The 24,149-nt window shown below is 32.6% G+C and overlaps 1 protein-coding gene across 1 annotated transcript; it reads left to right on the top strand.

Annotated features, from left to right (window-relative positions):
* The first annotated feature begins 2,603 nt into the window (after positions 1 to 2,603).
* Positions 2,604 to 23,730, top strand: LOC144453250 (uncharacterized). The gene is made up of 18 exons (XM_078144523.1): positions 2,604 to 2,999; positions 9,370 to 9,450; positions 9,882 to 10,003; positions 11,720 to 11,828; positions 13,216 to 13,341; positions 14,992 to 15,051; positions 15,579 to 15,671; positions 15,817 to 15,898; positions 17,574 to 17,668; positions 17,882 to 17,995; positions 18,786 to 18,842; positions 19,855 to 19,971; positions 20,417 to 20,590; positions 20,975 to 21,050; positions 21,354 to 21,463; positions 21,744 to 21,884; positions 22,495 to 22,683; positions 23,386 to 23,730. Exons 1-18 carry the CDS (start codon positions 2,892 to 2,894, stop codon positions 23,446 to 23,448), a joined length of 1,917 nt encoding a protein of 638 aa, XP_078000649.1. The 5' UTR covers positions 2,604 to 2,891; the 3' UTR covers positions 23,449 to 23,730.
* The last annotated feature ends 419 nt before the right edge of the window (positions 23,731 to 24,149 follow it).

Below are 24,149 nucleotides of genomic sequence, written 5' to 3'. Positions count from 1 at the left end.
CATTTAATAGGGGAGGCTGATATAAGCCCAGACCAATGACATCATTACAGTCTGATAAACAAGTATGTTGTACATGTAAAAAAAGTCATTCATATTTCAGTGGTATTCACAGATTTTGGTAAAAGGAAAAGTGAAAGATATGTTCAATTCTCCTCACTGATTTTGTAATAACGTCCCAGGGGGCCCATCTCAGGAAGGGGGGGAGGGGGGTTACTTGGCAGGGTAATGGGTACAGGTTTGATTGAAATTATAAGCACAAGGGCTACAGAAATTCAGAAACCAAGGGTGAAAAGTCTTATGTTTCAGCCAGAAACTAATGGTCAAATGTCTAGATTCTGCCAGTAGCTTTGCTCATGATTTCCTGTAGTGCTATTGATGTATGACAACTCCACAGGTATTGAGTGCAATACATGTAGGTAGTTCAAGGAAAACCTTGTGTTTGACGTGGATGAATATATCAAATCATTTCACTTCTACCTGTTAACTTTCAATTTGTAACTAGGCATAGGTTTAGACTTTGCCTTGTGTTTGTATAATATTGCTATTTACACCGTCTTTCAAATGGTCTTTATATTTTATGAGTGACTACTGTTCATTAAAAGTAATCATTTTTTCAAGAACATTGCACCTGTGTCAGTTTTTGTTTTCTTGTCACATAAAGAGCTGCTCACTGAGTGTTGAAATTGAGTTATTTTGTATGCTACAAAATTCAAATGTTATCCACCAATATTCAGTGCAAGCCAAGTAGAACGACAGCCATATGGTGATGTGCGCCACCTATCAGATATTGCAGATTACTTTCGTTTTTTCCCAAATTGTGTACACCCGTGTTTTCATAGTGAAGAAAATGGTCACAGAGAGACAGGAAAAGTAACAAAAGGTCGGAAGTTGATGCATCGAGGAGAATTAACCAAATAATAAAGTAATTAACACTGACTGGTATTTTACTTGGATAAATCATGATCGCCGCTAAGGGCATTGATTTTTGATTGCGACCCCAAAAATCGATTTTATTTTATTTTATTTTATTTTATTTTATTTTATTTTATTTTATTTTATTTTATTTTATTTTATTTTATTTTATTTTATTTTATTTTATTTTATTTTATTTTATTTTATTTTATTTTATTTTATTTTATTTTATTTTATTTTATTTATCATTTTGATTTATTATGTGTACAGCTACAAAAAATACGTTCACCCACAGGTGATTCAATACTCTCCAGGGTTTACGATATTATGAGTAAGTTGTTACATCCACTAACAATTTTTTTTAAAAGTAGTAGGTAGTGCCGCTTTACGTTTATTTGCAAGGAAGCCACAGGAACAGAGAGCTTAACAATATTCAATTTCTAAAAAGAAAAATATGACAACTCAACACGATAATATATAGTTGTGTAGAAATATACACTGGTTTTTCAAAATAGTGTTCATTTTTTTTCCAATTGAGTGAGAACGTGACTTTCAAAAACATGAATACACACACGTGTAGTTCAGAAGTCTCATGGAAATCAAACCAACAAAATAAATACCATTCAAATGTACATACCCATCTCACTGCACTTCTCTGTTAGGGTCGAGATCAGTAGTTCAATGTATGAACAAAAAACCCCAACATTTTTGTCACGAGTTTGGGTGTGGGGTTTGGACCATATTAGTTCTTATCATACAAAAACGATTCTATTTTTTTTTAACGGAACCTGTTTTTTACCCCTTAAAATACAAAATAATATTTCTTTTTTAAAAAATATATCGTCAAATTGAGAAATGAAAGAATTTTTTCTAATTGCATGACACTGAAATACATTAAAGTGTCAATAAAAGAGGATTTTTGTGAGAGATTAAACGGAATGTACGTAAACAGGCTAACTACACACTGATTTGAAATTTAATGTGGTCTCAGAAATAATCTTCAATTTTGGCCTATTAAGTTAGAATGGGGGTTGGGGTGGAGGTGGGGGTGAGGGTATGGGGTTTGAGGCCTACAAATTAGTTTTCATCCCACACTATATTGCTCTCGCCCCTTATTATGGTCATGCTAGCTAGCTATGAAATTTGAAATACCGTATCTTTGATTTTTCGCTCCTAGCAATAAGTGACGTTAGAAAATGATGATATTCAAGTTACACCCCCCCCCCCGATAATTTTTGGTCTTACATGTAAGTGAAATGAAGAGCTGTCACGTTTTATCAAAACAAACAAATAAACAAATGGTACAAGATATTGCTATAATTAAAGAAAGTCAGGCACGTCGTTGAAGTTTGTTTTTCTGCTAATTTGCATATCACTGAAATATAATGCGTTGTTAGCAGCACAGGTTCGAGAAGATTGCAAAATGATTTCATATTTAATTAAGTACGGTATCAGGTGAGCACTTCAACTAAAATCAAATAATAATATTATCAGAATATCAGTGAATTGACATATATTCATGCAGACTTAGAACATATAATTTAAAAGCGTACCCTGCAGCTACTAATAGTACGCTATGATCCGTGTCAATGGCTTGAAGCCCAATGTTTGCAAGCACTTGGCGTAACCATAGTTGCTTGTAAACCTACCTATTCATGAAACTGCCCAATAGCGCCCTGCCGTTCTGATCGTAGCCCATCGATCGAAGTGTGAAAACAGATTAGTGGTTGACAAACTAGTAAAGCCGATGAAAGAAGCCGAAATTACCCCAATCTTCCACTATTTCGTCGTCGTTTCAGTTTTATTAACGAGCTCGAGGGAGCGTTGATCGATCGAACTGACCGACCGCGACCGGAGGCTTCGCTCCTTGGGGATAGACGAAATATTATCCCGCATGCTTTTCAACTAGGATACCCGTACACTGAAAGATCGCTGTCTGCTTTCTTGCCAGTCTGAGTCAGCGAACAATTCCACTACTTATGAGTTCAACACTGAAGATGCCTCGTCCTCCCAACACCTTTCCAACTGGGAACAAACTCTTACAGAAAAAATGGGACCAGAGAGCGTACAGATTGCACGTTCAGAAGGTGGGGAAAGAGCACGACATGCTTGTTGTTGATTCATTTCTTTATAACAGTTTGTCTTCTGTATGTTGAATAGGTAAACTTAAGGACAGCATAGATCGATCTTCCTTTGTGGCATTCAACAGGAAGCACATACTAGTGCTCATCGTTGTAGTAAACGTTCGCAAGTTTTAATCTGTTTGCACGTTTGCTCGTTATCTTGAGTTCACTACATTGACAATTTTAGAACCTCGAACAGACTCAAAGTAGAGTAAATTTGTCAAGTTTCGCAGTCTTTTCACACGTACTTCCCCGGTCTCATAGTCCGGGCAATGAAAATATTGTCGAGTCCCAGAGGTAAAAGGGCACTGTAGACGCAAGTACATAGTCTGTGACCTCACTGCTGTCAGTCAGTTTATTTATCCTGCAGAATAAACTGAAGACATATTGTCCCAATTTCTTGGTTACATTGCCACTCCAGTCGCTAGGATTTCAATGTCAGTTGTGGATTTTTGAGGTTATAGGGACAAGTTTGAACTTAATGAATTGGCGAAGATGATAACACATAGACGAGCTATGTCATTGTGGTTTGCTTTAATGTATAATACAGCTAGCTATATTTTCCAAAGACATTTATATGTACTCACTTTACACACTTGTAGGGCTTCCTTGTGAGCCGTGATAAACACAATAAGCCTCTCTGTAAATTTGTATTCTGGCTAAACTCTGATCAACTGATCATGACCATTATCACCAAGTTTAATAGCACTCAAAATCGAAGTGTCATTATGTAAATCCCTAGATTGTGTTTATGTGGGTTTTTAAAGTTTATTGTTTTGGCCAGGTCTGTGCAATTATTTGTGAGAGGTGAAAAATAACGAGATGCTGGCTGCCTGATAAACATGATGAACCCATGTCTAGTGGTGAGAACAATGGTTGATTTTCATTACCGATCAAATTAAATAACCGATATTGTCAATTTCAGTATGTTAATTTGCAAATTCAATTTAGTATTAAACGGACACATAAACATCACATAACAGTCATGCATGAAATGAATTCGAACTTAATTAATTTCTTGTATTATTACCTGGAAACTAATCATGTTGCTCTAAATATTTAATCCAGAAAACCTTTCCTGCTGTCAATTTTTTCCATTTGGATGAGCGTTATTAAATTCCAACTGGCAACAGATGATGTTAATTGTATCACATATTGTATCATTACATGTCAAAAAAGACACTTTGTAACCATTCAACAAGTCTAACAATATTTCAATACTCATGGCTAATGGTCATAACATGGTGTAGGCCCTCGTTAAAATGGCTACTGATGTTTGAAACACTGTAGAATGCCCAATTTGATGTTGAAATTTATTAGGTGAAATTCCCTCCAGGCTATGCTACATTCCTATAGGTGACTGTACCATATTTGTCTGATATGGTATGGCAGGGTCAAAATTCCAACTAAATTTGTGTTTACATTTCTCTTCTAAGTTTATGTGTAGATTTCATACTGTTGTGCATTTGTCTGATACTTATATGGTATGGTGGTCAAAGTTCTCACATACTATAACTCCACAGTTGTGCTCACATTCCTATGCCAAGTTTATTTGAAGATTATCATACCTTTAGCTGGTGTATATGGCATGGCCAAAATTCTTCAATATCAATGTATGTTCACATTTTGATACTAAGTTTATTAGAAAATTATATATGATATTTGGTATGATATTAAAAGGCAAAATTTGTGTTCACATTTCATTACAAACTTTTATTTGTAGATTACAGTACCCAAATTTCTTGAATATTAATATATGTTCACATTTCAATACAAAGTCTATTTCAAAAGACTGAATCTGTTAATTCACATGATATATATATGAAGTCTAAATACAGCTGCATTTTGTGCATGACTGGTACTGATAACATAGTAATAGTTCTAAGTAATAACTGTTGTTTATGGTATGAGAAATAAATATCACCTGTGTGTTTGTTCACCACAGATTAAGTGCATTGATGCAAATATCATAGACAGGCTAGGCAGGTTAGTCATAACAATAAGCCAATCTGGTAACCATAGCAACTGTTTGCATGCCATTTGCTCACCTGTCAATTAAGAAGACACACTCCATTTTTCTGCATTCAGGTTGTAAGTTTTCATTAAATCTAATAAGAATTAATGTTTCTCTTTTCAAATAACCATCATATTTTGGAGTCTAAGGATCATATCTATTTCAAGATGCCGAGGTCTTTCTTGATTACAAGAAATATTGGCCCATTAAACCACCATTATTATTTTCTCACCAGTCATTTTAACAAAGGTGTTTAAAAATTAGTTTGTATTTACAATCAAAATTATAGTATATCCTTTGCTTGTACTCAAGCAGATAGTCATACAATACATAGACTTACAATACATTATATAAATTATTTTTATTTGGAAAAAGAAGTTAAAATGAGCAGATTCAATAGTTAAGTAAATTTGTCTATGGGTTTAAAGGATCACATATGACATGAAAAATGTGCAGAAAAATTACTTTTATTGTACATAATATCTGGTCTTTGTTGTTTGGCAGTGTGTATATATTGTCCTAGATTTGCATGCAATTTGAAGAAAAAAAAATTTAATGGATAATAACGGTCACAGCGATTGTCAAGTTTTAAAGAAATTTCAATGTCTTCAATCCTTTCTGCTACCATTCCCCATTCTCTCAAAGTGTAATATTTCCACTTACACAGAGCAGGTATCAAATATTGCACCCCCTCCCCCAAACCTGGTGATTTTAGTATCATTCCAAATTTCAAAACTGAGAGTAGCACAGATTGTAAAGTATACTCAAAGCTGTGTATCTATGGCAACAACACAATTCTATGACAAATGAAATACATGCCATCACTGGATAGGTACAATATATCACTATGTCAATGACTCTTGACTTGCAATTTAAAGTCAGGTCAAAGGTCACAATGACATAATTAATCAGGATGAGAGACACTTTATCAAGATTATTATTATGAATGACATAATTTATTATACACCTTTAATCACAACCACAAACAAAATATTGATAATGTTCCCACAGAGGTTTTTGTTATCAAATACCAATTCTCTGTTTGTGATATTATTTCACAATGTTGTCTTGTGATCTTATAGACAGCTGTAATCAGTGACTTACAAAATGAAGTATTTCTTACACTTGATATTTCAGTGTCTACATAGCAACACGTGATAAGGTAACCTCCACAACAAACATAGCTTAAAGGTAATGCAGTAGTTATGTGGAGGTCTTATATCATGTTTGGCAGTAGCTGTCTGAACAGTCTGTGTTTTTAATATTGACAAATTTGAAACCTAAATGGTTTTTATATTAGTAGCTAATACTGGACATAGCTATTGAGTTTTCAGAAGGGATTTCAACTCTTAAATTCTATCACATTTTGTTGGTCTGAAAAGTTGCTAGGTGTGACGTACATTAAAAAAATCTCTACCACATATTAAAGCGTATGCAATTCTGCTGTACATGCAAGTTTGTGATTTCATAGCAGTATTATCACTTGAATTATGGACATATCACAATTTTGTGTATGGAAATAATTTTAATAACTTTATGTTTGTTTATAAATTTGATATTATATGAACAGCTTTTGAAGAAAAGTGTAACAGGCCTATTTTTGGCCCAGAGACTTGGCTAGCTGGCTTGAGAATGTTGTTTTACCAGAACACAAAGTCACCTATCCAAGCAGTGTGCCCTCTAATGATAGCCACATTTTGTTGTTGTGAGTCAAAATGAGAAAAAAACTGGGATTTCTTGTGAGTCACCACATAGTAAGACATAAGGGAACACCAAATTTTGATACGTCACTAGAAATTGTGTATGTCAATGACACGTACACCAAATTGGCTTAGAGGGCCACACTGTATCCAACTATCAGACAAATTGTTTTAAAATCCATTGTATTTGAAGCACATGCATTATTTGCTCTGTTTGGACAACTTTGCACCTTGTTCCAGACATGATTTCATCTAACCTGTATGAAGAGTGTGTTCTTTCCCCCTTTAGTAAATGACATTATGTATCCATGAACAAACACTGCCTGTTTACATCGCTACTTGTATTACTATGGTAAACTAGCGATGTAGAAGCAACTATGTCCTCTGTTGTATTAGTAGGTCCAGTTATTCTGGACATATTTTGTACTTTTATTAATGACTTCAGTGTTGCTGTCTGTAATACACACAACAAACATATGTCAGGTGATGGAAATAAGCTTCTTCTATTGAATAGGAGCATTCAAGTGTAGAATACCGCAAATATTTACCTGTAAAGATGGGCAAATACTTCAACTATCTTACATGTACTCATTGGAAGTAATATCATCTAATCAAAGCTGCTGCCAAATATGTCTGACTATTGAATAGTCACACTAACCTAAAAATGTCGAATTTTTAGACATTGGGGAAAAATGTTGACTAGAATACAGTAACCATGGTGATATGTGTAAGAAGTGTAATCAAAATAACAGAGTAGCGACGTTTTAATGTGAACCTCTAGATTTGAAGTCTTTGAGTGATTTTGCTGGTTTTGTAAGTGTTTACGCGGAGTATAAATACATTGGTCTGTCATACCTGTTATGCTATACACCGTGTGCTTGGAGTAGACTTTTTTATGTCCATGTTATGGTATGTGGACAGAACATGTATGTAAAGGAATGAGATTATTGTTCCTTTTCTATTCAGCACTATTGTGGTATGGTCGTGGATAATTCAATTGTATTCCTTTATGCACATATCTTGTACAGGTCATAGAGGGTTGGGGGAGATATTGGCTACAGCTATAATTACCATCAACATTAGTCAATAACACAGAATTGCCAAAGGAATAAGTCAAAGGTAGCATTTATTGCCAATGAAAGTGACATTTCTTACACCTATCTACGATGTAGGTTTCCTTATTGCTGTATACATTTCATTAGCTAGGGAATTACTGTAACTTAGTGCTTGCTACCAGGTTACTCATATCAACTAAATCCTATCTCACTCAATCTTCAGATTTTGAATGTTTTGCAATGTTTATTTGGTGTGTTTTTTTCAAGTAAAACATTACATCCTTAGGTCACATTTGAATTTTGGATGTTTTAAAAAAATGTCAGTAACTTTTAACTTTTTAAATGACATATTTGCAGACTTCAAAACCCTGGTTGTTAGATTTCCAACCACTAAATTATGTAACTTCTTGATAAATTAAAATATATTATTTTTTACCAGTAGTTCACAAATGAGTTGTAAGATCAGGGACCTTGTTTCCAATATGTATTGCTGCAGTTTCTTAATCACCAACACAGCTGAAATAAATGACTTCTTTAAAATGTCAAATCGTCCTTAGCAACGCTGTAAACAAATGAGTACAAAGTGATGAGCATCATGAAACATGTGTGAAAGGGACATCAAGTGGACTGTAGATTGCAAAGTGGTTCAATAAAGTTACCATTACAGTATCATAAAAACCTAAAAGTAGTATTAAAATTTGAGCAAATAATGGGATGCATGGTGACAGAAAATGAATAGGAAACATAGAATCAAGTAAACAAGTAATGTGGAATAATCAACTGTGTACATTTCTAGACAGTTGCTCTAGTGTGTTCATTTCTTTTGTCACAGAAATTTGTCCACCTAGTTGTGACAACATTACATTTACACTAATAAAAAACAGAAAGTTTTATTTACACTATGTAATGATATATACCCGGTGTTTAAGAAACAAAATCCAGACTTTGAGAGCATTACACTTGTAAGCAAGGTAGAACAAATAGGAGACCACTCAATGTTATTGTGTATTGAATGAGGTGATTTAGCTAAGACCAGGCTTGGGGTAAGATTATCCCATCACAAAAGCAGTAGGGACTCATTTACTGGGTCATTTCTCTTGGGTTAAAGTGACCCTTCAGAGTGTAACATTATCAGTCGGATTTAATTACAATATACACACGGTATCATAGCAGCTTTAGAAATTAACCTTATATGGCCACCAAACATGAGAAAAACTTTTAGAGATTTAAAAAAAGCAATGATTGCGATCTATGCCCCCAGGAAGTAAATTTAGACTTAGTTGCTTTCCAATGGAGTTTAAAACACTTGTATATATTATTGTGCACTTTTGTATTTATTTTTTTGTTTCTCATGTGGCTATTGGCATATAAAATAAACTTTGTATTAGAAATGAAAAATTGCAGTTTTTAGAAATGATTAATTTATAAACAGCATGATCAGAAAATTGCAGCTGGTTTATGTAATAGTATTGTTTAAAGTTTTGCAATACACTCTAATACATTTTGCCCTGTGTTGAGATGATTGCATATTACTAAATGTTTGTTATATTCTATGTTTGTTTCAGATGCGATCTATGAAGGCAGGGTTGGACAACAGAGAACCACACAGTTATGTACATCTACAACTCAGACTCAAGAAAATACAAGTAAGAAAGACTACTCAAATTATTTATCGCGTTCATTTCAACTAAAAAATTAATTGTCGAGATGTTGTCATCAAATCATTTAGTATGTTCATTTCAACTTGAAATTGATTGCCATGATGATGTCTTTATCCCCATTTTATAAATGGGACGGGTGTTTGACATATAAAATCTATTTCAAGTATATCACTGTCTCATATACAGTGAACAAGATCAAGTAATGTACAGTATACTTTTAGTGGAGATTTTTATGAAAAATATGCACTTTTTTGTAGAACGCAAATTTCTGTTAAAATACATTCTTTAATAGCAGTGGAAGAAATAATTTTTATATCACTGTTCTGAATGTGGAAGACTTGTTGACAAGCTATGCATGGTTGCTTTGTTTGCCCTGAAGCAGTTTCTAATTTTGTTTCTTAATTCTCATTGTACAGGCTGAAGAAGAAAGGCAAGCAACAATAGAACATGAAAATAGAATTCTGTTAGCCAAATTAACTCAGATACTTAGATCTCATGGTGTCACAGACAACTGGAATATAGAACATGAACCTAGAAGGTAAAGTACACTCTTGCAATCATCATAATTTTCTCTTCTGTTACTACCAAACCAGAGTGACAGTAGAGTTTTGACATTTTTTTACCTATCACATAAAGTTTTGTGTTACAAATTACATAAAAGAAAATGCAGACGCCGATTACGCATAAGCACGTAAAGTAATACATTTTATTTCACTGTGAACACAAATCAACATTAATTGGATGAAACAAGGAAGATTCAAATACAGATGTTTATTTTGTTCACAGTGAGATAAAATGTAACACTTCATGTGTGTGCATGCTAACAGTGTATGTGTTTTGTTTATGTGTGATATGTACATAACAAAAACAAAAAGCAAGAGATGTAAAAAACATTGTCATGCCTACTTGAAATGCTATAGTCTCTCTAGTTTGGTAGTATTTAGACTATAACATCAAGTGTTAGTCAGTATACTTTGGACTTCAAAATTTGAATGACTTTAAACTTAGATTCAGTCTAAAATAGTACTGGTAATTATTCACTTTAAATGTTTCTCTACTTGCCGTTACTATATGCCAAGTGGTTGCTGGGGTAACTGCAGACAATACAGATTTATTTAAAGTAAGAGAAAAGGTAACTTAAGAAAGTTTAGAATTGATTATAAGCACTCTAAGAACACATTCAAAATATCACAAATCATGCTTTTCATGTTTAAAACATGACAGAGACAAATCGGATTCTAGACATTTGTTTCAAGAAAACAAGCAAGTAAATAAGTTTCTACTTCACATCGTAAATCATTATTTAGTACTCTACACTAACCTTGAGCTGATTTGCCAACCTTAATTGATTCATTCATTCCATTAAATACTGTACATGTACAATCTGAAGCCTATCCTTGGGCCAAGTATCAGTGGGAAAGTTTGTATTGTGTATGGGGGGTTACCATGGTGACATTAATATCCATGTCTATATCTATGGGCATGTAATCAGTTTTCAGTACTCTGAATAGTGAACATGGTTTCATTTAGTCTTTATAGCATGAGCGTACATCAGTTCTATGGTATATGTATGCACAGTTATATACATAGTATATATATATATATATATATATATATATATATATATATATATATATATATATATATATATATATATATATATATATATATACCCCCGATATGTTAGGTATATATATATCCAGAGTTATATACAAGGCATCTAGGCATTTTATTTTCCTCTGTACATTTGCTAAAGAACTGAAAACTAATAAAGCAATGAATAAATAAATCCAAGATAAATGTACTTATAGTCAGCTACAGTATTTCCCAAGGCTAAAAATGTCTAATGATGACATATTGAGGGTGATCAGTCATGTATATATACAAACTGAAAGATTTGCCGTTGTTTGCATTTATGTAACCACTTGCTAAATTCATGGGTTTAGGGGTGATTACAGTCGTGAAAACAACGACTTTCAGTCAACGATATATGTTATTTTTTTTTTTAATGAAATTTAAAAACAGTTGTTGTTATCTTTTAGCAAATTTTAACAAGTTATATTGATTGTAGCTAAAATGATGAGTAGCTAAAGAAAATAAAAAAAATAAAAGTTTACAATTATTGTGCCACAGATTCTGTATATAACAACATTATAAGTGGCATGTCAAAGTACGTAAGTAACTAACTGGTCCAGAAGTAGACTGAATGTCTGATAATTATTTGTGACTTTTTTTTGTATTTTGACATTTTCAGTTTAAACCGTCCTCATATGGAAAGACAGTTACAAAAGATAGAACAAGAAAATCAAGATTTGATGAGAAGGATAGGCAAAGTCTCATCAACATATAAAACAAATAAATGGGTAAGTACACTCTTGGCTCACCAAGTTATCAAATATTTTGTTTCGAAAGAATACAATTTAACTGTCCGCTTTGTTTATATCCAGTCTCCCAAATTCCATAAAAATGATCATTTTTATCCCATTTGCACTTTTCTCAGTGTGCTTCAAATTCCACACAAGGCAGACGACAATATTTGTTCTGGTCTCATCTAGTATTGGTTGTCAAAGCAAGACAAGAATAATTTTTCTGGTCGCCTCTAGTTTTAGTTGCCATAGCAACCCATCACGAAATGTTCAACTCATGACACTTTGTATCCATCACCTACAAAGGAAACCTAAAATCTGACACTTTATTGGTCCTACTTCCTAGTATGTAAATAACACAGCTGAATTGCTGTCTATGCAATCCATAATGGTTTACCTTGTCAGGGATAATCTAATCTGGATACATTTCCCAACTAAATGATCTCAAATGACTTGCCAATTGACGAAGAAATCAAAGTTTCCTGCACTTCAGTAAAAAAATAGAGTACTTACTTAGGGAGAGTTTACCACTGTTCTTTATTGAAAGCTTTCAATGTGTTTCAGTAACACACTGTATTTCCCTAATGTAATTTTTTATGACGTACTCTTTCTGTCTATAAAATGTATAAAGAGAATGGCGAAATCGATTCAAGAAATTTTAAACACTTACAGATTTCAAAAGAGTTCTTTTCTCTATGAACTTTTCTATGTAGAGAGAATAGTCAATTTTTTTTCAGAGGATTTGAATACTTAGAATTTTATAGTCTTTTATTGACACTTTGCTTAAGAAAACTAAACCCAATTCTCAGTTAAAATCAAGAAAAAAGGGTCACCATACATCTAGTCATTTTAAAATTGAGGTTAAAATAGTATTAAAATTAAAGTCATTATAGAATCCAAAATGGCTGCTGAACTCTCTATGGGAAAATGAAACGTTGTCGGCTTCCCATGGAAACAAGAAAGTGAACCCCAAATTTCTTTTAACATTTCAAAAAGACACTTACTTACTTTCATATGGTAATGTCTGGAGAGATTTGGAGAACTGTGATTCTCAAGAAAATTGCTCCCAAGACACATTCCATCGTAAAAATAGCCTAGAGGTGTTCAATACCTACTGTTCTACTTTCTTTGATGGTGTCTGTTTCTTTGGTGGTGTCTATTTCTTTGGTCGTGTCTATTTCTTTGGTCGTGTCTATTTCTTTGGTGGTGTCTATTTCTGTCATGGTGTCTATTTCTGTCATGGTGTCTATTTCTTTTGATGGTGTCTATTTCTTTTGATGGTGTCTATTTCTTTGGTGGTGTCTATTTCTTTGATGGTGTCTATTTCTTTGATTGTGTCTACTTCTTTGATGGTGTCTATTTCATTTGGTTTTGTCTATTTCAGGAGGACGACTATATATTACATCAGTACTATATGCAAATGAGAGCCAATGATACAAAGGACTATGAACTTTATGCAACAAGAGAAGACATTTACGAATCAGAAGCAGAGGATGACGATGGAAAAGAGGTAGGACCTAGAAAAAACAACAACTATGGGTATATACAAAATATATGAATTTGAAAAGATATAGAGAAACTACTAATATATGCTTTGAAGAATCCTAGAGGTAGCACATAATGTAAAACAAAAATTATTCAAACTGTGAGATGAATGAAATTCAAGGTAACTGATTGTTGAATACTATTTTATGGGTTAATAGAACATGTTCATGTAGTAGCATTAATGCTGTCAAATCTCATTATTTTGGGCAATTCATGAAATTTCTAATTTGTAGATCAAATATTAATTATCAGAATTATTGTTATTCAAAAAATGATGTGTTTGTCAGTTATTATGATACATATATTTACATTGTGTTTTAATGAAACTAAACAAGCAAGTTGGAGTTTACTTTTATAAAGAAATACTGCCACTGTTTATTCATTGAGTATATTCTGTAGACGTATTTAACAGGTGTCAGTTATTCAAACCAATCAAATTAACCCCCTCCTACAGTAGTTGTTTCATACTGTTATCCTATAGCCATATCATTATAGTCTACTCAAGTGGTAAATTGTAAGGTATGAAATTTGAAACCGACATGCATTGATTGATTTATACATTGTGTTCATTTACTTGTCTTGTAAATTTCATCAGCTGTTTGAAATTAATGTTAGGTCATGTGTGTAGAAACCTCATCTGCAGTAGCTGAGGATCGATGAAAACAGCTTGAATTTCTGCCTAAAGTTTCAAGCCACGTTTTCTTGAGGTTGTTAAATTTTAATTGTGTTATAGACCTTGTGAATTTGTAATCATATGCAAGCTAGCTGCTAGCCTAGCATTAGTCTAAGACTTATGGAAGATACATACGTTGACAGTTGCTATGAAACCATGTTTACGTTAGCAATGAGAAAGTCTGTCAAGAACACTTAATGCATGCAGTTACCATGACAACTCCAGTCATGTGATATGAGCTGAGTATAATCTGTAGCTGTTGTCTTGACGATGCAATTAATAAAGGAAATGAACAGCAGGTGACTTGTTAGCCTTGTAACTGAATTTTCTCTATGTTTGTGTACTGACAGGAAAGGGATATTGAATTTTTTACTCTGCTGGGCTTAACACTTAAAGTTCACAATACATTGAACAAAATATACAAAATTAATGAACTCAGAATTATATATATGTATGACTTGTTGGGTTGTGCAGTTGATCAATTTTGTACTGTTCTTATTGCAAATCGATTATGAGAATAAAGCTGAAAGGGGATATTAACATTTCAGGAAGGCTTTGTTCAAGTTTCAGAAATCACTGAATGGAAATGTTGTCTACTCATGATCTTGTATGGAAATTTTAAACCGTTTGCTGAGTTAAAATTGTTTAATCGTTATTGGAATTTTTGATTATTCTGTTTCACATAAGGGAGATGTGGATAAATACTTCCATATCAAATATCTGTATAGATCTTGAGATTTTTTCTTAAAAAAAATAGAAATAAATATCAAACACATAATTAAAGAATAATTAAATCCCTTACAGTTTATTGTTTATCAAACAAATGTTAGTATTTATACTTCATTTGAGACAGCTTTGAGTAAGTTCTGAAATATTTTGACCTGTTTTTTTTTTAACCTGATACTTAAAGATGTTGACATCTTTATTGTCATTACTCTGTAGAGTGGAGGTGAAGATTCACAGAATGAAGATGAAACTAAAACTGAGGCTGGGTCTGAGCAGGTCAGAATATACACTGTATCTTAGTAATTAACAGTACATGCTCTGAGCCTCTGTTTTAATACTGCAGTCAATTTCACCAGACATCACCGAGACTGTCTTTCGCAACACATACTTTTCACCTTTGATACTGCAATATGGACATCTCTGCTTCAGACGTACCATCTCATTCCAATTGAAAACAAAAATAAAAGCATTAAAAACACACTTACTTGAGATGTTGAAATCTGGTACAGATAAATGTATAAAATATTCAATTCATACAACGAACTAACAACTATCTTCTTAACGAATCATTACATGAATCATCATGCCAAATGACTGCAGTGGTAACAATTAATGTCTTATATAATTCGTACTTATATTTTCTTTTCACCACGAAAGAAGAGACTGGAATTAGTCAGCATGTCTGAATTAATGCCCTACCTATATTTTAGAAACAGATTTAAGGCATACATTTTAGTTTGAACATTCTATACTTTCTTCTCTAGAGATATCTCTTACATTGTTTGTATTTTTTCTCCTTCAAGAAGAAGACCAAATCGAAGCCTCCACTCAAGAAGCAGCAAAGCAGATTTCCTTTACTTGGAACTCAAAGGGTAAAAGAAGAGCAAAGAAAGAAGGTACTAAAATTAAATGTTTATATGTCTACCTAGAACATAAATAACTACTCACCTTTGACAGTCACTGCCTTGTCCTGTGACATTCATTTTGTACATTTTTTCTACCTGACTGACTCCATTTTTGCGTTGATTTTTTGACTTGTAGAGAGAGGAGTCACTGACAAAAGGGCAGAAATACGATGAGAAGGGAGATGCAGCAATGCTATTCAAAGCTACAAAAGGAATGGGTGAGGCATAGCTAATGACTTATTACCATTGTGTGCTATTTTCTGTAGATTTGTAGGTGTCCTATGTCGAGCTTTGGTCAGGTGAATCACAGCTTGGTATGACCTTGATGACCCGAATATCAGTGAACTTATACTAGGTTCTCAATTTTCGTAGCAGTTTAAAAAGTTTCATAATATTATATATATACATCTACCAAAGCTATTTTAGGAGCAAGATTGTAGTTGCATGTGTTTTTTCTTTAAAAGGCTATGGAAGTTTGTGTTGCATTATGCCAGAATGGGAGATGCTTATGCTGTAAATATTCAAAATATACAGAAATAATTATGAGAAATATCAAAGATGAAAAAAGATTTTAAGTCACAGGGTTAGGATACTTCTACTTTATTATCTAGGAAGTCATTACAAACTGGGAAGTCAAGCTATTTTTTTGAAATGTGTATTCCTTAGCAAACCGAGAATTTAGAGTTTGGTGAATATACGTATTTTGGAATTACTCAGACCTTAACTGTCAAATCTTACTCAGACCTTAACTATCAAATCTATCAGTGCACTAACTTGATAGTGGATTGGAACTATTTGGAATATGTTTAAGTGCTAATTACAAGTAATTACTAATTAATCCAAATTTCAGAATAGCTGCAGTGATATTTTCAGTATTCATAAAATTTAAAAACTTGCTATGCTGCATAAAATAACTAAATAATTCATAATTCTGATATGCTAACTTTACTTTTATGTTGCTTCTTTGCTACTAACTTTATTCTATTCTTTTTGTTGTATTTTTTTTTTTGGTTTTGCGTGTTTGGGATGTCTGCTTTGTACTTTCTTTGCTCCATTTTCTGATCTTTTAGACTTTGGTATATTTCCAAGTATAAACAAACAAGGTAAATTACTAGCTATCAAAATGCTAACCTTACAGTCGGCATCAATTGACTCAGGCTCTGAGTTCTTTCATTTTTGTAAATAAGTGTATCTTGTGTCTTGTCATTGCTGTGTATAAATCTGGTGTAACCTTCCAAATCACCCTGAGAAAATATTACAAATATAACATTTATTGAAGACGTTAACTTTTCATTCAATCAGAAACTCAATAAGTAGATAATTCTTGGGTCCAAGAATAACTTGATTATAACTAAACTTTCTTTGGTGAAAAATTTGAGCATTAATCCATATAGATTAAATAGACTGTAAAAATAAACTACCCTACAAAACTTTACTGTCATCCATTATGAAGTAATATCTAATTATATTAGATTTAAAAACTTATTTCATTATCAGTGAAGATGAAAAAGAGACCATGTAATTACTTCATCTTCAAGGATTAAAATAATCACATTTTCATGTCAAAATAATCAGTAAAGGAATTTTGATGAAATCAGTAAAAAAGGATAGATAGTTTGATAGGCATCTAGTATAGGTTAAGTCATCATATAGGGACAGAAAACCCTAGCCATACACTGTAATTATATCATCTTCGATCATTGTTCTTACAGTTACATTTTTGTCAGCATCCATCATCCTTTCATTGTTATTGTAAGTTGTAAAACCATAGAACTCTTTACAGCACTATCTGAGACACAACTCCAATTGTTTATTTTCCATTGTGTCAATGGAAAGCTATGCTAGAATGTTAAATTTGTAATGGTTTGTATGGATATATTTGCCCTTTTTCAGGAAATGCACCGAGTGCAGTTACAAGAGCACTAGCCAGGAGGAAATACAAACAGAGACAGGGTACAAAGTCACGATTTGAACTCCAGTATGAATTGGTATGTTAAACATATTCACTGTAACACTTTTATATTTCTGACATAAAAGTACAGCTAGTGTCACCTTGAAGTGCAATTATTTCAAAATTTAATTTTACCAATTTGTTGCCTGGATATCTAAAAAAAAGACTCATCACATAAATTGAACAAGTCAAAGTCAATAGCATTAATATTTGATAACTTGACAAATTTTCCTTTTCTTTGTTTTTGAAGGATTTGATGGAAGAATTGAAGGGTAAGCTAGGAGATGCCTGGGATGATATGCTTCAGGCATTACTGATGGAAAGAGAGGAATATGATGCAATGTGTATAAATCATGCATTGTTGGTAGGTGTGGTCAATTATTCTTTGTACATGCTTTCAGAGATGTCTGCTGTACCTATAAAACGTGACTATATACCAAATCAAAGATGTCAAATCATGGTTATTGTTCAACTATGGTGTTTTCAGTTTAGTGAATACTATTGACTATACAAGTGACCATCGATAACGTAAACACTCCTATTGTTCACTTCTTGAGTTCTTGGCAGCTATGGTACTACCATAACAGTTAGTAGGGTGCTTCTTTTATATATAGTGTGCTTCAAGTTTGTTTGTTTTGGTCCGTTGAAGTACAATGCCTTGTTGTAGAACTAATCTTTCAATTTTAGTCTGATAACCAAAACGTTTTCTTCCAAATGGGTTATGCAGTGTTTACATGATACACTTTATTCCACCTTTCATTGTATGTAATTTTAGTTTCTCTTGGAATGAAATGAAAACATTCAAAGCTAACGTAAAGTGTAATAGCTTAAATCACAGAAAATTTTATTCAAAAACAAAATCAGTAATGCTGAGTTCAGCAAAAACATTACTATCATTAAATTGTTAAAATTAAATGACCCTTTAGGTTGTTTTATCGGTTAGTACATGGTCTAAATGTGGCCAACAAAACAAACAATGGAGAAGGCTGCCTATAGCAACGTACCAGATCTTTGTCTGTGAGACAGCAACAGACCATGGCTATTGTCCACAAGGCACCTATGTTATGTAAAACCTTAACTGTTCTCATGTAACAGTTAAAAGTTTTGTGAGGAGACAAAATAAAAGCTGGTCATTGTTATTTTTGTTGTTGTAGGGTATTGGTACAATTGAAGCTACTCTTATTGAAATTCTATGTACAAGAAACAATGCAGTAAGTTGTCATTCACTTTTTACTCTCGACTTTAAATCCCTTTATTCTCAGTTCAATTTGTGTTTGCGGTTCAAGTGCCAGGAATGGATTTTTATTACTCAACCAATGCTATTGTAGGGTAATGCATGACACCACAGTGTCAGCAGACTGCATGTTGTGGAATGAAGTTTTAATTTCAAATATACAATTAGGAATAAAGGGAATTATTCTATTGTTTAAGGCAAGTTAATTGAACACTTAAGTAGCTGTACAAACCAGGTTTTTCTCATTCCTCAAAATAACCCCCTGTCTAACTTCCCCTTTTTTTTTTCTTTTTTTTTGCAAAATTACATATATTATACATAAAAAGTTTGTATTGTGCAACTAAGTTGATAAAAGTGATTATTTTTTTTCTGAAAATCTGAACAGAAAATAAAATATTTTGCCGTACTTGATAGTTATATAATTGACCACATTAGAATTCCATCAATTGTTTGAAGTACTTATTTACATCTTTGTTACAAAAATCGATACATAGTTGATACAAATTGTTCCATAGTTTGAATTAGTTGATTGCCTTGTAATTGAGACATAATTAGTTGTATTATTTTTAGTAGACCATTACAATTGTTGATAATAATGAATGCTGTGTCATGTGAGAGGGAGAAAACAGCCTTGGCTACCACGAAATGACACTGATGTACAGTAAAAACATCTAGTAATTTGTATATTTTCGTAAATACTTGATGAAATGAGAAAACCAATGTTCAAAATGAGAGCAAAAACAAAAATACATAATCAAAAAAGCTGTAATAAATTAATAGTATATGTACTGAATTTAATAGTACTGATAAAAAAACACATTCATCATTTAAAGCAGAATTTTTGCCACTTTTTTACATTATTTATAAAGTTGTAGTAAATGTTTGCCCTTTTGCCATGATTTTATTCACTAAAGAAACTGCATGGTTTTGATCAGGTTTAACATAACTTTATTAATTTTTTTTTAATCTTTAAACTTTTTCATTTGCAGGCTCTCAGTGCTATCAAGACAGCTTACTCAGAAAGATATGAGAAAGAACTTACTGATGACATCAAGAGTAATATTACAGATACTGCCTTCCAAGGTCTTCTTTTAACACTAGTTAAGGTATGTATATAGTAGGAGGGATATAGTATAGTACTCCCTCCATAAATGGCCCATGGTCCCGTCCCACGGTGTTGGGGCTCTATCAGAGTTAGCCTGACAATATTATTAAGGTTGAGAGGAGATAGCCATGACATTCCTTGAGATGTTTGTATCCATCCATATCTACAACATTGTATGAAAAGACAATGAAAAGAAATGGGAATATTTCTGCAGATTCTCATCTTATCCAGTTACTTGGAGCTATAATGTCGTACTTGTTTTGATTGAAGCTGGGGAGTGTCTATTAAATAGTGGCAGATTTTACAGTCTGGTTGTTTTCCATGTCAACTGAACTGAAAAATGAAAATTCTTTCATTCAGTGATTTGATGATATATCAGTGGTTGCAATTTTTTTTCCTCCACGCACCTTAAACCAAATTATAACTGAAATGTTGTCTGTGTGTAGGGTATACGTGATGAAGGTGGAGCTGTGGATCAGAACCAGGCTGAAGAAGATGCTAAAGAATTACTTGAGACAGAGGAACAGGACAGGTGGAACACACAAAGTGGAAAGTTTAGTGAAATACTGACAGATTGCAGTTTTGCCCAGCTTAGGGCTGTCATAGATGAATATGCCAAGGTGAGTTGTATCACATATATGATACTGTATTAATTGAAGTATATTTAAAAAAAAACTTGGATCAAAATATCACAGATGGAATTTTTTCTGAATTCAACCATGCTATAACTATTACTCTATGACACTGCTTGACCTGATTGTGTAAAATAACTTTTAAAACTCAATATGTGATTTATCAGAAGTGGGGAATATTTTGATCACCATGTGATAGTCAAAATGTTACTCTTCAATAATCTCAAATTTGAAAAACAACCAGTTTACAGAATATTTTAAATGTTTGCAGTGTTGACTGTAGGTCAATAATTTTGACTTTAAGTCAATAATTTTGATTGTAGGTCAATAATTTTGACTGTAGGTCAGTAATTTTTTTTCTCATTTTTTCAGATGACTGGTAAAACTGTAACGGATGTTTTAATGGATGATTTTGATGGGCAGTTACAAGACGCTATGTTAGCTCTAAGTAAGTCAAAATCAATTTTCTTGAGAAGTATAAAATCATGCCAACTACCTAAACAAAGTATTTGTTGTAAAAACTAAATCAAAAGATGAATTTTTTTCAAGAAGTATAAAAAAATCATCCATTTTGTTAAAAAAATGAATAAAATTTATATCAACAATATATATGACAACAGAAAATTTTCCAAGAGAAAGTCTGAAAGTTTTTAGTTGTGGAAATGTTGCTGAATGTATTGTATCTGTGTCGTCAAAAAGATGGAAAGACATTACAAAAAAAATGAAATTTTTTTTCCCCCTTCTTTTTCAGTAAAATGTATTGCAAATTGTCCAGGTTTTCTTACATCAAGGGTACGAGAAAGTTTAACTGGTGCTGGTGATGGAACAACTCTTGTTAGAATCATTATGACCAGATCAGAGGTAAGAATTTCATTTCTTCGTTATCAAAATCAGTCACAGCACAATCCCATGTCAAGTGATTATCAAATATTTGTTAAAGCACCTCTATCATTGCGTAATTTTTCTCTCCATTCATCCATCGTAACTCTTGTTGATCTCAAATTGTGAGTTTGAATAATTTGATAAAACATTTTTGCTGTAACCTTGAGAAGAATGACTACCAAAAATGCAAAAATTTTCATTCAGCCATCTGTACTCTTGTAATTTATCAGAAATTACAAATTTGATATTGTTTCTTTAGGTTGATCTTCCGCAAATCAAGAAAATTTACAAGAAAAGATACAGTCATACGTTAGAAGACGACTTAGAGAGTAAATGTAAAGAAAAATACAAGAAATCTTTGATTGAAGCTGTAAAAGTGTCTGGTTTTACTCCTAAAAAGGTGAGTAATTATAAACACAAGTTGTAGGATTTCAACAAAAAAATCAGATGATTATGGGATGTTTCACCTCGTAATAATGCATTAAAATGTTCAAATCAAACAGATTTCATGAATGTAATAAAGTTGTAGAATCCACCAATTCATTTCTTCACTTTGCGAATATGTCCTGTAGTTCACAACATGGCTGTTAGGCCAAATAAAAAAAATAGTGTGTTTCTGATAACCCAACTGACCCTATTAAGCCACCGACCCTCAACATTTTAAAAACATTTAAAACAAAAAGATAAGAAATTCTTTATCTTCTTGACCTGTATGCACGTCTGTTTTTTCCGCCCCAGTCATGTCTGTACATATTTCATCAAACTATCACAGAAGGGCTATTCTGACCAACATGTCATTTATTTTGGGGTTGAAGCAATAATTTTCAAAAATAAAAACAATTCAAAAATAAAATAAAATGAAATACAATAAAATTAAATCCTGACCTACCTATCCTATTTCCTGGGTTTATATGTTAGTTGAAACACACACTTTTTTTCGCCATCTTATTAATTTTTGTTGAAACTCAATCTTAATTTCTGAATTAATTAAACTCAATCTGTTTGTATAGACTGAGCAAAATCCTGGAATAAAGAAGCAGGGGACAGTAAAAATGAAACCTCCCATAAAATGGAGACCACTGAAGAGACCTCCTGTGAAGAATCCCAAGGCAACGGTAGCTGCCGATAATCCAATCATGAAAACTTTGAAAGATAAACAGGGAGCTAAACCCAAAAGTGCACAGAAACGTGTCACAAAGGTTGGTTATTTTGTTCATTTTCATTGAGTGTGATATCATTGAGTGTGATCGACAACAGACACGGTGTTGGTGATGTCTCAGAGATGATATGTTACATTCATCCAATGTTTAGCCAAACTATGCATAACCATGACTGTGAAAGTATAAGTTCATGCATCAATTGATATGTTTGACTTTGCCATCCATGCATCTCACATAACTTGCATTATTTGCGTAATCTGCAAATTTGATTTCATTGTGAACACAGCATTCATAAAAATAATTTTATGTCAAATAAACTGGTTTTACAAGGTACCTGAAGTATTTCTATTAGATTCGCCTTGACCTTTAAATGTCATGGGTGATAATATTAAAAATCGTAAAAATTCAAACTCCAAGAAACCATAAATGATATATCCATGCCTGGACTTTACCAAGTTCCCTGTCAGTTTTGTTAGCCTTACTGTCTAGCGCCCTCTAGTGTCTGCATATCACAATATCACACATTTCTGTAATGACTACACAAAATCAACAATTTATTGTGGAAAAGATTCACTATGATATTCAACTATAAATGTAACCAAAAAAGTCACACATCAGTCTGTATCGTTACATTGTGTTTATTTTCTTGAAGACAAATATCTTTATTCTTTATTATGTAAAATTCTTTTTACTTTTCCAAAGTGAAGTTTTAACCTTGAGCGTTCAATTGTTCTCTTGCAGGAGCAGACACCGGATACTAGAGAAACCTCTGAAACAGGAAGTTACAGTTACAAAGAGGACTAAAAATACTAGTAACAACTTTGATGATGTGCAATTTTCATTCATCTCAGACTGTGCTTGAAACCTGGATAAAGTCACAACTGATCAATAAACAATTTTTATCGTCCAGTTTTATCAACTATGTACATTCAGTGCTTCCTTTGATGACAAAAAAAAAATCAAGATTTTTATGATATAAATAACTTTGTATATAGTATCAATCCCACGACTTAAAAATGTTGGGGTTCTTTTTTTTCTTTATATACGTGGGTATGTTAATGATTGTCAGAGATATCTCTCTAAAAAGTTGGATTTATAATTTCATAATGAGTCAATATCATACAATGATCATGAAATAAATATTCAATTGAATATGCATCCTGTACATTTTTTAAAATTTGATATAAAAGATTACTCATTTTTCAATTTTAATATTGTATGTTAAAGCGTATTTCACATTTGTAGAAATATTGTACAAAGCATGTGTTTTAAATTTGAAATATCTTTCAACTTTGTCAATTTGTTAGTCGTACACTTTTTTTTCTTTCAGACATTTGAGAGAAATTATTGACTTCGTCTTTTTTAAAGATACTTGTAAAGAGATTTTAAGTTATTATTTGGAAGTTAGAGTGCAAAGATGGTTGATATTGAGTCTGATTCAAAATGGTACAAAATGACTTAGATTACGACAGTGGCAATACGGCGTATTCCGGTTATCGAACTTC

This window comes from Glandiceps talaboti (assembly GCF_964340395.1).
Source record: "Glandiceps talaboti chromosome 2 unlocalized genomic scaffold, keGlaTala1.1 keGlaTala1_2_unloc_1, whole genome shotgun sequence".
Classification (NCBI taxonomy): domain Eukaryota; kingdom Metazoa; phylum Hemichordata; class Enteropneusta; family Spengelidae; genus Glandiceps; species Glandiceps talaboti.
The sequence above is the reverse complement of the archived record's forward strand: the minus strand, read 5'-3'. Positions and strand labels throughout refer to the sequence as shown.